This window comes from Mchenga conophoros, linkage group LG22 (assembly GCF_057382185.1).
Source record: "Mchenga conophoros isolate Kocher_MC1m ecotype Shallow Benthic linkage group LG22, M_conophoros_male_GT1.1, whole genome shotgun sequence".
Taxonomy (NCBI): domain Eukaryota; kingdom Metazoa; phylum Chordata; class Actinopteri; order Cichliformes; family Cichlidae; genus Mchenga; species Mchenga conophoros.
The window spans coordinates 29,147,499-29,164,489 of NC_140546.1; the positions used below are offsets into that span (position 1 = coordinate 29,147,499).

Here is a 16,991-nt window from a genome sequence, read left to right on the forward strand (position 1 = left end):
AAATAAATACTTGTATTGATTAACTGAGGTGCACTTAGCATTTTTTCTTAACTTCTAGAACCACAGATTACAAACATTGTAAGGATAATTACTACTGCAGAAGGCCAGAGCACATTTTTGGTCCCATGGTATAGAATGCACCTTTTATACATAAACCTTTGTCTACATAAAAGAAGCCTAGTTACATAACAAAGGAGTGGTTTCATAAAAGGTATCGTGTTAAGTCGCTCAAGCAAAGGCCAGACTTAAACCCAACATATGATCTGTGTAGGGACCAAACAGCCCGAATGAATGGGATAAACGACCCAAATCCAGGTTTCCAAAGTCTGTAGAAAGTTTGCCAGCACTAAAAGCTGTTACCTGCTGTCAGAGGGGCTTGAATTTTGGCTACATGCTAAACAAGCTAAGTTTTAGATACTAGGCTCACCATCATGTTCACTGGGCATTTCACATATGGGGAAATTCCAAAAACAGATGAAAAGCTTTTCTAACCCTTGTCTTAAATAGGTCTCTGGCAACATTGTCCATGTTAAGAAGATAAATGAAGAGTGCTGTACAGGGGATTTAACTATTAATAAATCTAGTGAAACTTTTAAAAGTGTACTTTTTGCCTTTATGGGTCACCTAGACTTGATTATTTTTTAATTGCTGGATTTTTATATTGTCACTTAAATGTCAAACAGTTACGCTCTCTTGGACAGAAATTTCCCAATAAATGTGTTTTTAACTCAATCAGTGGTACGAAAAGTGCACCAAGAACCCAAGTTAGATGCATAGTTTTTACAGCCCACTATATGAAATTGGCAACTTGTTTGGATTTCAGGACAGCAAACAAACATCACCATGGTGAAGCCGCTCTGAATATCCACAGATGCTACAAATAGAAATCTTGTGAGCTCCTGGGAATTGCTTGCTAACGACATGATGATGGATGGAGCAATGCCACCCAGTCCAGTAAACCACTTTATGGGAAAAATTTCAGCTCCACTTCCTTCATTCTTCAGCTGTAAAAGACTGAAATTAGTATGAGTCCAGTTCAATCATTCCAGAGTTAAAGAATTAAATTTGTTTTATTATGCTGCAGTTGTGGGTGATTGTACTTTTTTGGAATTTAATTTGCAATGCAACCATTGAAACGGGGAAAGCACTTTGGATTCGTCGACTTCCTCTCTAGTTTTCCCTAAACCCCACCTCCCAAGATAAATATTCCTTTAACTTCCTCCTTCAAGTTCACTGCATTCATTCTTTTAGAGGATTCAGCCACCCATGTATCGTCTCAACTGAGGACAAATTTGTTTTTCTTCTACAATCCCCTCTGACAGCCAGTATGTCGAGATAGGGAGCTGAGATTTGATAACAGTGACGTCTTGTACAGTGGAGACCACTCTTGGTATTATGCTTGTCTTGACCCTTCCCATCCACCCACAGGTGGTGTCTATCACCGCTAAAAAAGACATTTCCGCAATCTATTCGGCAAACATTCTGAGCAACATTCACATTGCAGTTGTCAGATAGAGATTACTGTCTGCAGAAGACTGACAGATGAGGGGAGGAGAAAATGATAACAAGACCTTTTAAGTTCCAATGTCTGTGGTGAGAGTTCATCCCAGGAGGCCCACCCACGTAGACTGGAGAAAACAGAGCTGAGAAGGCCAAGCTGCTTAGAGCTGGTGGGCGCTGTGGAACACTATGAACCACAGTGCTTTCCACAGTGTCATATTTATCTGTGGTCTTTGTCCAGGAAAAACACAGCTGTGCTTACACTGCCTTAAATCTCAGGTGCATGATTTTTCTGCTCCTCTTGAAGAAAGTTGCTGGCCGTTGATTCTGAATAAATTAATTTAAAGACTCCACCATGGTTTGTTTTAATGTTTTATAACTACGAGTTTTAAAGCTATCTAAAAAAAATTCCACACGAAATTAATCATTTGTAGAATTTTATTTGAAAATAAAAGGAGCATATTTTAACTGTTTGTACCAACAAATACCAAGCAGTGGGTCTTGCTAATTTGCTTGATGTTCTTGATGGGGCGATCGTGGCTCAAAGAGTTGGCAGTTTGTCTTGTAACCGGAAGGTTGCCGGTTCAGCTTTGTTTCCCTGCCACTTAGGCTCTCCAGTCAGAGGCTGCATATTTGATAAGATTGATATTTATGTAACATTTATTCTCAGTGAAAATCCTAACAACATTTAAGTCCCATAACTCATGTTTGAACTTACTTACAGCATTAACGCAGTCATGCAGTGCTAGTGAGCTGTCTGTGATCATCTGGGAACCAAATTCCATGAGGAAAAAATGTCTAATTCCTGACTGGTTGCAAGTGGTTGCTGGCGGTCGTTGTGAAACCGTTTGTTAAAATGTCAGTGACCCCCTAGTAACCACCTATCACTAGGGAAAAGTGTGTATCCCCCAACTGATTGATGAGTGGTTACTAGGGTTACTAGGGTTTTTAATTATCAAATAAGACACACTCTGGCATGCCAGAAGCACAATGCACAACCAGCTGGGCATAGTGTAAATATGTGCTGTATATTCATGTTCTTATAATAAAAGTGCAGTAAAATGTTCTTATTCAGTTTAATCAATACATCATCTAAAACAATAAAGAAAAATACAGTAAATGATGACAGAAATCACATGGGCGTTTCCTCTAAGAAATTAGCAAAAAATAAAAAATATTCAAATAAATTACTGTAAATACAGTTATATCAGTTATCCAGTTTATTATTATTAGTTTATTATGCTATGGAGACCAAACGGCAAATCACAATCACATATCACGTGTGCGAAACTGGCCGTGACTGGACACGAAGCACTTGTCTGATATGACTGCGGCCAAAATCAGCTTTGGTATTTTTAAGCGTGCTGTTTTTTTGGTCAGTGGCGTTGCAGGTAACGGTCAATATACTGGATATTTAAGGCAGAATAAAGGACACAAATAATTTTGCTCATTATTTGGGATGTCCCAGCTAAAACGGGACAGTTGGCAACCCGAGTGGTTAACAGAGGTTGCTGGCAGTCATCAAGTTAGCTGCAGAGAGGTACGTACTAAAAACCTCGTGCTGCTTTGGTCACTACGTAACAATCTCTGACAGTGTTTTGTTCAGACAACATCATGCTATCCGCAAATACGTACAAGGCTAAAAAGCACCGGACTCCATTGCTAACATTAGCATGCTAAATTATATGCAATACTGCTAGCATATTCATGTTCACATTGTAGGTAAACCTGTCTAGAACTTCTTTATACCTTTAAATATTTTCTGATTAATACAATGCTACAATGATGGTTTTCATCAGGACACCAACTAATAGTTTGCAACCTATTGGCAAAGTTTAAGAATCGTTAGGACTAGTTGTTATTACAGAAAGCTTGTGACTGGTGCCTGCACCTTCACCAATACAGATACAGATTTGGGGGCAGGGATAGTTCAGTAGGTAGAGTGGTCCCCCCATGAGCGGAAGGGCGGGGGTTCAAATCCACTGAGTGGTACCCCTGAGCAAGGTACTGTCCCTACACCCTGCACCCCAGTACGCCTGCTTAGTAGCTGCCCACTGCTTCACTGAGTGAATCGGTCAAATGCAGAGAGAGTAATTTCCCCATGGGGATCAATAAAATATACATTATTATTATACCCCTTACCTAAATTTACAAAATTTCACATCTGGGCCAAAGTTTTGGTATAATCAGGTAAAAACTATGTTTGAGATTCTAAAATGATGGCTAATCAGACATCTCTTTGTCACTAAGTAGGTCAAAAGCAACCAAAGAATCAAGCAAAACAGCATTAAATTTCATAAGTTTGAAGTCAACAGCCTGCAGCCAAATTTAGATCATCAAACTCTATAGCGCTGATGCATGTGCTTATATATGAATTTATGTATGAAATTTAAAAGCAATCCATCTGCAGTAGACTGACTGGCCTCCATTTTCATAAACAGAGTCATGCTCACAGGGCTACAAGTTCAGCCTTAATCTTAAGCAAATTAAACTTTGACAACTTGCTGTAGTTTGTTTATTATCATTTACACACTTCCTCCCAGCTCTCTAAAAGTCTCTTGAGGTCTGGCCACCAGACGCAGAAATCGTTGGGCTGTTAAAGGTAAGGCAAGCTCCGTCTCAGTTGCCGTGTTCACGCATGCTTATCCCATGGAGCTCCCTGTTGGAGTCCTACTACATGTTTCCTTGACTGTTTGTGTAGCAGTTTGGAGAAAATTCTGACAGCTAATCCACTGAGGATTAGCTGTCCTCACTGGCTGTTTCCCTAGCTGCATTTATACCTCGCCTCTTTAATCACTCTGACAGATGCATTTCTTCCAATTGAACTTATAACCAAGGACTTCACTAATTTGTTCCAGCACTTCCTTAATGACCAAGTACTATGTCTTGTTTACCCACAAATATTTAGCAGGTGTGTCAAGCTATTTGCCATTTCATGCTCAAGTAAATACCAAGAAGTCGTCCCCAGTTATGCAAAAGTAATTACAAAATATCATAGGAGAGAATTATTGGTGAGGAGTATATCGAGTATATCATGACATTATTGAAAAGGCGGCACTTCCATTTTACCACCTGGCTCTCAGCAGCACCTATTAGAGCTCAACTCATCCAAGGTAACAGAGATCTCCATTTTTGAGACTATAGGGCAAAGGGAAACCTTTGTCAGATTCACAGCTGGCGGGACGTGACTAATGCACAGGTGCAGGCTCATGGGAAAACTCTGCTCAGGGAGGCAAAAAAAGGGAGGCACAGAGCTTGAACAAATAAGTGTTTTTGTGTAGCTGATGGAACACAGACAACACACAAGCTGTTTTGTGTGTGATTGAGAAAGATCGCAAAACATACACAGAGGGAGATCTGCAGCAACTGAAACTGAGAAAGTGCGATACACCGACCGGAGATAAAGTATGCATTTATTCTGCACGTCTCTAGACAAATTTGAGTCAACATCTTATCATCCACATCTTACTTCTCTTCCAAGAATGTGAAAAGAAAGACCAAAGTATCACCATCGTTAAACTTTTGATATTTTTTTTAATGAAACAAGTACCCTGACCCTAGATATAGAAATTTACAGTAACCTGAATGAAAAAGATTCAAAAACAGTTCATACATAACAACTACTACAAAGGTCATATTCAGGCACTTGAAACCATATACAGTCCTTGTTTGTCATGCTACACAAAGAATGTCTTTGGTCCTTTTCCCTCCCAGTCAGGTCAGCTGAAACCACAGTCAGAACAAAAAAATGACAAAAAAAAAAAAAAGTTTGGTTTCGTAACCAGTATTTACATTTCATTAAGACCCGAGCCTACATCAGACACAAACTGAAAACGTTCATATATAAAGCCTTCATATTTTTCCATATACATCCACATTGGTTATGAAATACCAGAACAAAAAGGTATAATTATAATGGCTCATATTAGATTTCTTTTTTTTTTTTACAGCAGTGTTAATTGATATAACTTAGTGGAATATTTTTGATACAAGAGTTGGCAAAACAACAAAGTTGGGGGTCAAAATAACAAAGCTACATTGTTACAGGGATACCAAGCACATGACACCCTAAAATCCCAATGCATCAGCATCCATCATGTTCTAGCTTCAAGAGCTCCATCGCTGTTATAACTATACATTACTGAAACTTGTTTTATGTCTTCAGCTGTCGCATTTCTAACACAATTCAGTCGATTTGCTAACATTTCCCACTTGCAGCAGGTTTAGATGCTTGAGCATATGTAAATTTGTGCAACTGGCTTTCTTATCATCACTTGTTTAAAAAAATCGTTTAATAAAATGGCATTAGTGAGAATCATTCAACACAACAGGAAAAATATGTAAACAGAACAATAAGGTAGTGAATTGGGCTGTACTGTAAATATGCAGATGATCAGACAGCAAGACAGAAGATTCTTTTATGCGCTGGGTCAATAACAAGTTAAACTTTGTGTAGTTGCTAATAGCTGTGTGACCTATAAATTGAATGTTTAGGGCACAAAAGTTTTTTAGATGAAAATGCCCTGAGCAATAAGTTGGCAGTTAGATTCCTTCCTGTCTGGCCAAACCTTAGTACATGTCATTTGCCTCCCTCCTTTCCTTCCGATCTTCACTTTCCCTACCAAATTATCCTTTAAAAATTCAAAACAAATCACAGGCACACGTTGAAAATATAATTTCCTGTTTTGAAACGCAAGTTCATCTAACAAAACAAAGACCTATTCCGTGAAGGCAGCAGAGCTAGAAACTTAAGATGTACAGCTCACAGACCCAGTAAATAGCTTCACACTGAGAAGAATGGATTGTCTTCTACAGCCAAGGCTGTTCGACACAACACTGACCCCTTACAGTGAACATTTCGGTTAATGAATGTTCTGCTTACATCAAAGTAAAGGTTCAAAAAAGAAACATAAACTTTCCACGCAGTGATAAAAGACACTGCTCAGCTGCAAGGCAGCCATGTTTGATAAGAGTTACTGCACGTAGCCATGGGTGACTGAACTTGCGCCACGTAGTAATTGCTGAAGTTGACGTCTCTGACATAGGGAGCAGGCTGGTAGTAGCAGGTGATGTTGGACAGAGCGGGGATGGCATTCTGTTCGGCCATTACACGCAACGCCAGGGCAGAAATAAGAGCCAGCGTTTGCCGGCGCTCGTGTCCCATCAGACACACAGTGCTTTCATCCACCACTTGTCTCAGAGTCACCAGATACTCATAGCGCTTGTCCTCCATGCCCGCAAAGTGGTTCTGCAGATATCCCTCCAGCTTTCTCTGCTGCTCGCTTATGTCGGGGAAGTCGATGAAGAAGCGCGAGCACATGTAGCGCTGCATCTGTTTCATCTGAGTTGCGGAAGATGGATGGAAACCGCGCACCAGCAGGTGGCAGTACTTGAGCAGGCCGCCGCCCCGGATCTCTTCTGGACTGCGGGTGGCGATGGTCTTGGAGCGGAGGTGATCCAGAGCTTCCTCAAAGTCTCCATACATACTCTCTCCCTGGACTGTAGGGTGGAAGGTCTCGGACATGGCTGTTTCCGAGCAGCGGTCGAACAGCAGCAATGAGTCCAGAGTAATCTGGAAGGAGTCGACGCTGAACTCGAACTGCCTTCTCAGCGTGTCCACAAACTTCAGTTCCACGTTTTTGCCAGTGTTGTTGGAAAGTGAGATGAGGCTCCAGCGATCTGTCTCGTTGCAAACTTTCACCAGCTTCTGAACATATGCCTCCTTTAGGGCAAGGGCTGTGATTCGATCTCTGCATACCCCTTCGGGCAAGAAGTCCACCAGGCAGTCCAGCACCACGTCCTTCACCAGCCGGAAGGTTTTGTCATCAGTCAAACTCAAGCCAAAGATCAGGTCCAGGTCTTTGTAGCCAAGGCCGTTGTCCTCATGAAGTACGTGGCTGGCTGCTGAACCATTCAGCTTAACATCACGTACCATCACGCCATGCTCCTCCAGTCGAGCCCTGACCACCTGAAAGTAAAGACACAGAGAAAAGACACAAAATGAGAGACTAAACACTTTATTAGGTTTATTGTGAAAGTAGAACGCACAATAAAGCATAAATTTGTAATTGAGTTTGATTAAGTTTAATTATATATTTTATTTAATCTTTCCTTGCATAATAAAGTAGTTGCTATGTTTTATTATTGTTTAGGGCTTACATGAAGAACACATCTCTGGAGTGAACGAAACGCTGCAGCTTTTTTAAAGAGCAACTGGCACTTAAGTGACTACTTATTGGTGTAGTCTCTCACTCAAAGAGATGACCTCCATTTACATTATAAAGTGACAGACCAGCGACAGCATAAGCAAGAGCACCCACAAACCTCCCTCTGGCAACAGAGCTCTCTATAAGTAGACGGGCCAAAGCCAGATTGCCAGGTGACTGCGAATGCGTTTCCCCCACTGCACCATAAATTCCACTTAACAAGTGAAAGATCCCAGATTCAGTCCCAGGACGAGATACCAGTCCCCTGAGGGGCTGTGTTAGAAAGTTTATCTGGTGTAAAAATCTGCCAAATCAAATACGTGGAGTTACTCACCGTGGTGACCTCTAGTGAATAAAGCGGGATTTATGGTTCAGCAGGGGTAACACATTTACAGTCCTCAGGCAGTCTGAGGACGGTCCGTCTACCCATAGAGAGCTTTTTTGGTGATGGAGGCAGTGTACAAAATATATACCACAACTGGTGTGTGGGCTACTCTTGCTTGGGGTGTAGTTAGTCTATCAGCCAGCTGCAGACACAAGCAAAGTTACAATATACAAGTAACAAGAATTGAAACCGAGTAAAACCAACTTTTTTTTTCATGGTTTTCCCATTCCTGGTGAACTCCGCTGTGACCCCTAACCCTATTCCAACCCACCTGTCAACTAATGTATCTTCAACAGGCACATAGGTCATGCACATCCAGCGACGCACTGTTAGGATTTTGGAGAACAAAATAGGAGCACATCTAAAAACCCTTCTCCGCTCACTGTGCAACTAGAACCGTGTACGCGGACAGATATTTGTGGCACCATAAATTACGCTTCAGGGAGCAGCTGACTGTAGCTTTTTTTTTATCTCAAAAAGCTGCTCCACAGAGATTAGATGTGGAAAAGATGCGACATGTCTGTGCTTGACAGGTGTAAGTGACTCATAAAAGGAACTGTTGAGCTTTGAACTTTTAAACTCATGAATGTGGACCAAATTGAAAAAGGTGTTTATAATGTTATTGGAACACACTGTACAGATGTACTGCTGTGGTTCTTGGGAAAATTACAGAACTACAGGCAGTTAAGATCTTTGTGCTTCCTGTCTGTTACATCACTCAAATCACACTCAGGGGGTGGGGGGGGCAACTAACAAGGCCAAGTCTGAAGAAATCCAAAGCACAGCTGTTCACAATTCATTAAAACGCTCTCACTATGTTATGGGAATCTGATGTTACTGTTCAATGGTGTGATGTCTCTTCACTGAATGCGTAGAGACAAGCAATGCCTATCCAGTCAGGTAATCCTATATACTGAAAGAGAGTATAACCATAATGCTACGTTTAACCTGCAAAAAATACAGGGCACACATACTGAATGCTAAAATTTTACTCTAAGCCTTAAGCTGAACTCTAACCCTGGACAAGAATATTAGAATGTATCAGAATATGTCATTTTTGGTTTTATTAAACTTTTCTCCCATATTTTGTCATTCAGGGAACAAATTTTAAAAAAAATGATTCTGACACATCAAAAAGTCGTTGGTTTTGTTTTTTATTCCTAGCTACTGTTTTCACTAGAACCATAAATTAGTCGATCAGAGAGACAAAACACTTTAAAACCCTTAACTAGCTACGCACACAGTCTAATCCAACCCAGAGTGAATTTAATAATCCTCAAAGATTCCTAAAACTCATATTTCCACATGCATTTTGTTGTTTATTCCACCTAATTCCAAGTGAATTAGGTCAAGTTGTGTCCTGAAGCCATTGTTTTAATGACCACATCTGGTAATCAGCACATTAGCTAGAGATAGATCACATAAGAAGAACTGGATGAGTAAACTTGTTACTACTCCACCTAAAACCCCAAATTGGTGTTTTCATAAACTTGTTTATTTATATTAAACAAACTAAATAAAATTATTTAAAAAGAAAGCTAATTTCAGTTACTGCCTCATTCACAAGCAATTACCACAGCCAGTAGTTTTGGATACTTGATTTTTACACCAGAGGTCCTTTCTAACCCAACACTGGAGGATTTGTGTCTCCTCCCAGAATCAAACCAGGGATATTTTGCTTACTACTTAAATGTGTAAACTACTATACTATGGAGCCACTAAATATGTAATGATTATACCAAGGCAATCTAACATACAGTATCATGCACTGTGCTTAATACACAGACAATGAAATGCTACATGTCCTGACAACTGAATGGTAGTTTCTTAAAAACTTTTAAACTACAGATTCTGAAAAAAAGCAACATATTTCTAATAATTCAATCAGTTTGACCACAAATCCAGTATACTTCTAGTTTTCTGTTACCTAAACCTAAACGAAACAACAAGCAAACACTTCAAGAGCAGCCAAATATATATAGTATATTGTGCTATTAAATGAACTAAAGAAACCCCATTACTCCAAAATCTAATGAGAAAAGGTAGAGAGAATATTTTTGCAGAGAGAAATTATGCAGGATTTCAGTCCAGTGGACAAGACTGCAGAGATTTTTTTTAACCTATCCAAGGGAAACCCACAGAAAGTATTTTCACTGACCTCACACTTAAACAGTTGGTTTGAGTTAACAGCACACTATAATGTGTTTGTTTGGGAGTCCCAAAAGTAGTGTATGGGGAAGTACAGCTGTGCTAGCCCCACAGAATGCATCCTTTACCACTCATAAAACAGGATGGTACATTTCCCAAATGACTCACCAGCACCTGATGAGAGCCTAACACTTACAGTGATGTAAAAACACATTACAAAAAGAATTGCAAACACACCAGACTGTCTGGTGTTGACAACGCCTTGGCGACAGTCTTTCCACTTTCCTTCTGGCATCTTAATAGTTTCCTTGACTATTTCATTTAAGCTGTGGACAAAGTGTGTTTTTATTATAGCTGTTTGAAATGACCCAGCCAGTTGCCAGCACATAGTCCCCTGGACGCCAATGAGAGCTCTGGGCAGTGAGACAGATTATCCCTGTGCCAAGTAAATGGCGACATCAAATGAGGAGTTATGAGTCCCTGACCTTCAAATCCACTCCAAGACTAACCCAGCCAGTCAGTAGTACAGTAGCTTGGCAGACAGCAGAGGATGCTGATGATGGTTTTACTTCTGACTTGAAATGCTTCCTCAAATTTCTTATGCACGGGTGCTCATTTCACCTGTGCTCTTAGACAAGAATGGGTTGTGTGCTGAAACATGATGCTCTTGTGATAAAAGTTTTCAAAGAAGGATTCAGTTTCAAGGATTCACTTAAGTTTTAATGTCTCAGTCCACTCAAACTTTATTTGATAGGAATATATCCAAGGGACCAATTTGGGGGGACTTTTGCTGTATTAGATGTCTGTGCCAGCCATGTAAGATTAAACTGGTGAGAACCACTCTAGTGTATGTGGATTTATTAGTAAAAACCAGTCTTACTAACCTCACAACCATCTGACTTATCTCATATAAAATCACAAATTAAAAGACTCGGATACAGCACTGGAACAGAATCGTAATAGTTTAGGTGTAAGCAAGTAAACTGTTCAGTATGAAAACTTGAGGTGGAAAAACTAGTAATTAAAACTTATACACCCGCAACTCTGTATTTTTTAAATTTCATTATGTTTAACACTTAGTTTGTTTGTTTTTTGCCAACCGTATTTTATAACAAGCTATCCTTGCCTATGGCATTGTAATTATTTTTAGCTACTTTAAATATAGTTATACTTAAAAGTAGTCTGTGTATTTGCATTTTAACTCTAAAATCAAGCAAACCAAAACAATAATACCAAGAAACTTTGGTCTTTGAACTCCTGAGTGTTGATTTTTTTTTAGATAACGTGATAACTTGATCCAACCTCGATCCAACCTAGCTACCAAGTCTGAGCAGCATACACCTGAGTTCGCTTTCTGGGATGCAGTAGAGTACACTAGCTGTAGCAACTAACCCTGTTGGCCATGAATGGAACCATAACCATGTTATCAGCTAATCCAGAACTCACTGACTTCTTCCTGTGGTTTGCATTCACACATTTTGGTTAACTTGCAGTTTTCTCGTGTCAAAAGAAGCCAAACTACAGGAAAAAGCTACAAGTTTACAAACACAGCTGATTCAGACCAGAGTATATGAACTATAGGTTTCAAAAGATAGATTCACTTTATAAAATTTTAATTTGTACCACAAGATGGTTTGATGTAACCTTTACTGTACCAGGTAATTCATTGAGAATGCATCATATTTACAAATACAACCTAGAAAAAGGCATTGGGTGATGAACAATTTATTATAAAGTTTGAGTAATGACAGAGAGTACCCTTAAACATTTTTTAATGTATGGGTTTTAAAATGTAAAAATAAAATCTACACCTTGTGTGTTCCAGATATAGCTATTGCCCTGTCCACAAAAGAAATGATGGGAAGTTTTAGTTTGCAAACTTTCAATTTGAAATTAAAATGAGCAGACAGAAACTCCAACTCATGAATGGAAAGCCCAGCCAAAGAGATACCATCAACACTAAAAAAAAAACATTCAGCCTAGAAATGAATGTTCCCAGGTTACCTCCTCTACGGGAACTGGGAGCATGTGGTGTCTTCATGTTGCTCGGTCCCAACAATAGCCTACTGAGGAGTTGGTTTACAGTCTGGCAAGGGCAACAGCGGCTCAGGCGACTGCTCTCCATTTACCACAGTAACACTTTGTCATGCCCAACCCTCAAGCCCACTGTTATTACAGGCACTAATCCCATCCTCATATTCTGCTTCAAACCCAGGCCATTCGCTACTGTCTGGAGAGTGGAGTAATGTTTCAAGGTTTCATGAAAAATAAGAACCCATACCTCTGCCTCCACATATGAACCCATTCAACAATTTACGTAACTATGATGCATGCGTCACGTAATCTGCGTTTTTCATCATGTGATATGATGCTCCTCGGTATGTAGTACACTGGGTGTGTGTAGGTTTAGTCCGCTGAGAGGGATATCACAGGATCTGGCTTTGAGCTGTCAACGTTCACAGAAGTGTGAGTAATGGCAAAAGTTTTCCTTCACTGCTCCCAGGGTTCACTCACAACCAGACCACAAACAGATGTTATTTTAATGTGGATATTAGACAAATACACTGTTAAGAGATTGTCCTGTGACCCTTTGGGACTGTGATCCATCAGTTACTTCGCCCAGTATGACAGAACAAAATACTAGTGTGGCTACAAAATCACTTAGGGGGATGACTTTGTCTGATGGGAAGGTTGAAAAAGTGGCAAACTAGTGGTTTTGAATGTTGCAGCCTATTTACTGTGAAACACCCCGCATTACTGTCAACCATTTGATAGTGGCTTAAATCACAAAACTTTTTCCCCCTCCAACCACACTGCCACTGGTTTCCATTCATGGCCACATGGTATAAAAATCAACTTGCAGACATTAAGTCTTTCAACAGGGAGCATTGTGTCGCTTCATTTTTTTTTTTGTCACGATATCTGCATGGTCATACAGAACACAATTTCAAATCAGTCTACACTTATAGATGCAGTGCCTTCATGGTTTCCACCAGAAAGGTTAATCCTGACAGGTTCAGCTGCCACAGAGAAGGTGGTTTCAGGGATTTACTGTTGCACTCAATTGATATATTTCTGTAAATGAGCTGTTTCATCTGCGAGTAACAGATCAAACAGTTGTTAGCCCACTTTATAGCTTCTACCAGCAGACATCTTAACATTTCACATTTGGCCAAAAAAACAATAGACCTCACACTCACAGTGGATAAGATCAGCTAAGCTGCCATAGCATTTGCCAGGTTCTTCCATACTTTTTGAACTGCTTCGTAAAGATTTGAGCTGGATGTGTGTGACTTCTTAACTACACATTTAAACAATTTTGTTCTTACTTGAAATCCTAATCTGCTCAATTAGTTTTTATTTTATTAACAGCAGCAATAGCAGCTATGTGTTGGTTCAAAGATGTTATGACGCCACCTCCCACAGCTACATTAAGTACTTTCCCAGATTTTCTTAAACACATTTCCAGAAACCGTGGCTCCACTTCTCAAAACTCAGAACACAAACTACACATCTAGTGTAAAATGAAACACACCACTCAAAACCATCTTATCAAAACTTATTTCTTCCACGGAACAAAACAATACACACAAGCATATTTATGTCAACTGAACTAACAAGAGAATTTTTAGAATTGCTTTCCGCTGCCTCCTCCGCCTCTCGCTCTGCCTCTTCCTCAATAAAACACCTGTATACGTCACTTGAAGCCTCTTTCACACAATGACACATGATCGAATTGTTCTTCAAATTAAGGCTGAACAAGCACAACTGCACAGTTTCTTCTTTAGTCACCTTTTCCACTCACTATGTGTTTATACACCTCTCTGTATTATTTATTAATAATAATAATAATAATGGATTGGATTTATATAGCGCTTTTCAAGGCACCCAAAGCGCTTTACAATTCCACTATTCATTCACTCTCACATTCACACACTGGTGGAGGCAAGCTACTATTAGTTATTATTGATCACTGTCTTCATCCACTCGCCCCAACCAGTTTCAAAAGATGGTTGCCTCTCTCTGAGCCTGGTTCTGCCAGAGGTTTCTTCCTGTTAGTAGGGAGTTTAACCTTGCCACTGTCACCAAAGCGCTTGCAAATACATAAAATACATACATAAAATTGAACTGAATCGAACTGAATTAACTGGGACTTAGCGTGTTGCATTTTGTAAGCCAGTGTTCCTATGTCAACAATGTGCGCAAATTCATGCAAACTGCATTCAGAGATTTGCAAAACTGACAGTGGAATAGTGCAGAGTTTAGCTGGACGGAGGCACGTTGTTTGTAGATGAGCTTCATGTTTTCAGAATTGTGACATCAATGAGTGATGTCACAATTGCTACATCCATCTTTTACATAGAGTCTATAGTTTTAGTAAGTTAAAAAAAACTTTACTGGTGTTTTGGGTTAAGCAGTATTGAGTATGCCAACGTCTTAGCACTCAAACACAATAGATAAAGAATATTCTGGATAAGAAATTTTCTTAAGAATTTAATCCGAAAGTTCCACAAAAAGAATGCAGGCTCATTGTAAGAAAAAATGGTTAAGGTCCCTTATGACTAGAGGACTATGTAATGGAAGAAAGGCATCACAGGGGAGAGATTACATTGGTAGGCCTCTTTGATTATAGGGGTCTTTGAAATGTGTGTGTGTGTGTGTGTGTGTGTGTGTGTGTGTGTGTGTGTGTGTGTGTGTGTGTGTGTGCACGCGCAAGGTCTTCCCTCCCCCATATGAACACTGTAGAAAATATTAATCATTCAAGCAACACATGAACCAGGATTACAGGCTATTAATGTCCGGAAAAACTGCAGCCCACGCAAATCCCCACATGTTCCAGTTCTAGTAAATATACTGTGGTGTGGTCATTATCTCACAGAAACTGTGAAAAAGGGACTTGCGGAGGAGAAGCACTAGTGAGTTAGTGGAAAACTGCAGTCACAGTGTCAGATCATCTCCACTAATGTGTCTGACTGTAAGTGATTGAGTATCTTTTAAAGTTTTATCAGTTCTGCCACAAATCCTAATTACTGCAGAAAAACAGCAGAATGTGGAGCAAACAGAATATTTCAATATGTAGGCCTGATTTTGATTAGCCGGGCTTGTTTAGAAGTTATGTTACTGTGTACCTTTGGAGCAAGTGAAATCTCATTGACTCCACAGTCACTGCAAAATAAATATACTGCACTCACCCACTGTCAGCAGACTACTGTAAACTGCTATTTTCTAATTACTAAAAACTTTATTACCAAGATGGCATATGACACAGTTGTGAGCAACAGTGGCGGAATATCTTTATATATGCAGAGCATTAAAATTGCCTTTCACCCAAAAAGGTAACACACCTTGTGTCAAATTAATCAAAATAACAGTTTTTCATTAATTTCTTTCTTTTTTTTTCTCTGTTTGTTGAGAATAGGGCGATATGGGGATACATGAAACTAAGAGAAGATGTACTTTTCCCTCTTCTCTGTCACTTCTGCTTCAGTGCGTTTTATTAGATAGCAAAACGACTATGAGAGAGCTAGTGAGAGAGCTAGTGAGAGGGGTCTCACCTGAACGATCTGCCGGGGCTGCACGGACAGCGTGGGGAAGTTTCCTCGGCCGTGGATCGGTACGCTCTCTCCAAGGATGGAGTCCAAACGCCGAACCTGATCCCATGACAGCACGCTCACCCGCCGACTCTGCTCCGAGACATCACCGGAGGACATGACGACCGGAGGCAACGGGACGTCCAGAGAAAGTGTCGTTGCACTGTTAGAACAACTTGAAGCAATTCTCCTCAAACGAGGAAGAGCCGGTGATGTTAGGGCGACAGTGGGTGTGAAAAGCTCCCAGTGCGTGTCCCTCTCTCACTCTCTGTCTGTTCTTGTGGAAAAACTTTCAGAAAGCTCCAAAATGTGTTAACTCTTTTAGAACATCGCACATTCCCAGAACAAAACTTCCTGCGCCTGCGTCGCTCTCTGTCTCCACTGACTGTCTGTGCACATTAGAGCCTCCTCTGGACTCGCCCGGGGTTTTAACCGAGCAGGGATTAACGGGCGCCACCCCATTGGCTGGCCAGAGCTTTAATAATGCTTCAGCATACAGACTGCACTCCGTTTGCACACAGACCCGTGAACACCTACTTCCCTTGCGTCACATGGCATGTTCAATGACTGTAGGAAGTATAGTAATTACTATGTGCAAGTAAAAAAAACACAACCTTGAACTGCTCACGTCAGGCTTCAAGACTTTACCCAAACTGCATACAGTACCTCATCTCACACTGGTCTGTTTAATAGGAAGGAGAAAAGACAAAGGAAGTTTACTTCAAATGCATTTTGCAACAATAAATAAATATATAACAACTAAAATGTATGGAAACAAATCATAATATCATCATATTCAAATTCAGTGTTTTTAATGGAGTAAGCTGAAAGTTCATTGTAAAAAAAAATAACAGACTTCCTTTTTGATTTGATACTGTGAAGCTTAAACAATTAAAAACAGTAACATTAGCAATCATAACACTTCTTTAAAGCCAAAGTCCTGAGTTATTTTCAAAAGAAAAGAAAACGAAACTTCTTGACCCCGTGTTAAAAGATGAACAAATGCTTCACATCACAACATTTGTCTGGCCTTTTCCTCTAGGACTATTTTCTGAATATCCCGCTGTTAGCAGACTAGCATCATTTATCCCTCATGCGACTGTATGGTAAACAGTGGGATTAAAGTTTGGTTGGGTTTAGATACAACGACAGAATGGCAGA

At 40.1% G+C, this 16,991-nt stretch overlaps 1 protein-coding gene across 1 annotated transcript; it reads right to left on the minus strand.

Moving 5' to 3' along the window:
- Positions 1 to 5,014: 5,014 nt before the first annotated feature.
- Positions 5,015 to 16,219, minus strand: tent5bb (terminal nucleotidyltransferase 5Bb). The gene is made up of 2 exons (XM_085262350.1): positions 15,795 to 16,219; positions 5,015 to 7,468 (listed from the first exon to the last, which is right to left on the minus strand). Exons 1-2 carry the CDS (start codon positions 15,948 to 15,950, stop codon positions 6,443 to 6,445), a joined length of 1,182 nt encoding a protein of 393 aa, XP_085118476.1. The 5' UTR covers positions 15,951 to 16,219; the 3' UTR covers positions 5,015 to 6,442.
- Positions 16,220 to 16,991: the final 772 nt, after the last annotated feature.

What these genes read in the sequence shown, in the direction of transcription:
- tent5bb (XM_085262350.1), bottom strand. Translation starts at nt 15,950, where the DNA reads ATGTCCTCCGGTGATGTCTCGGAGCAGAGTCGGCGGGTGAGCGTGCTG. An exon ending in AGCCCCGGCAGATCGTTCAG is followed by an intron (nt 7,469 to 15,794) that starts GTGAGACCCCTC and finishes CTTTACTTTCAG; the next exon opens with GTGGTCAGGGCTCGACTGGA.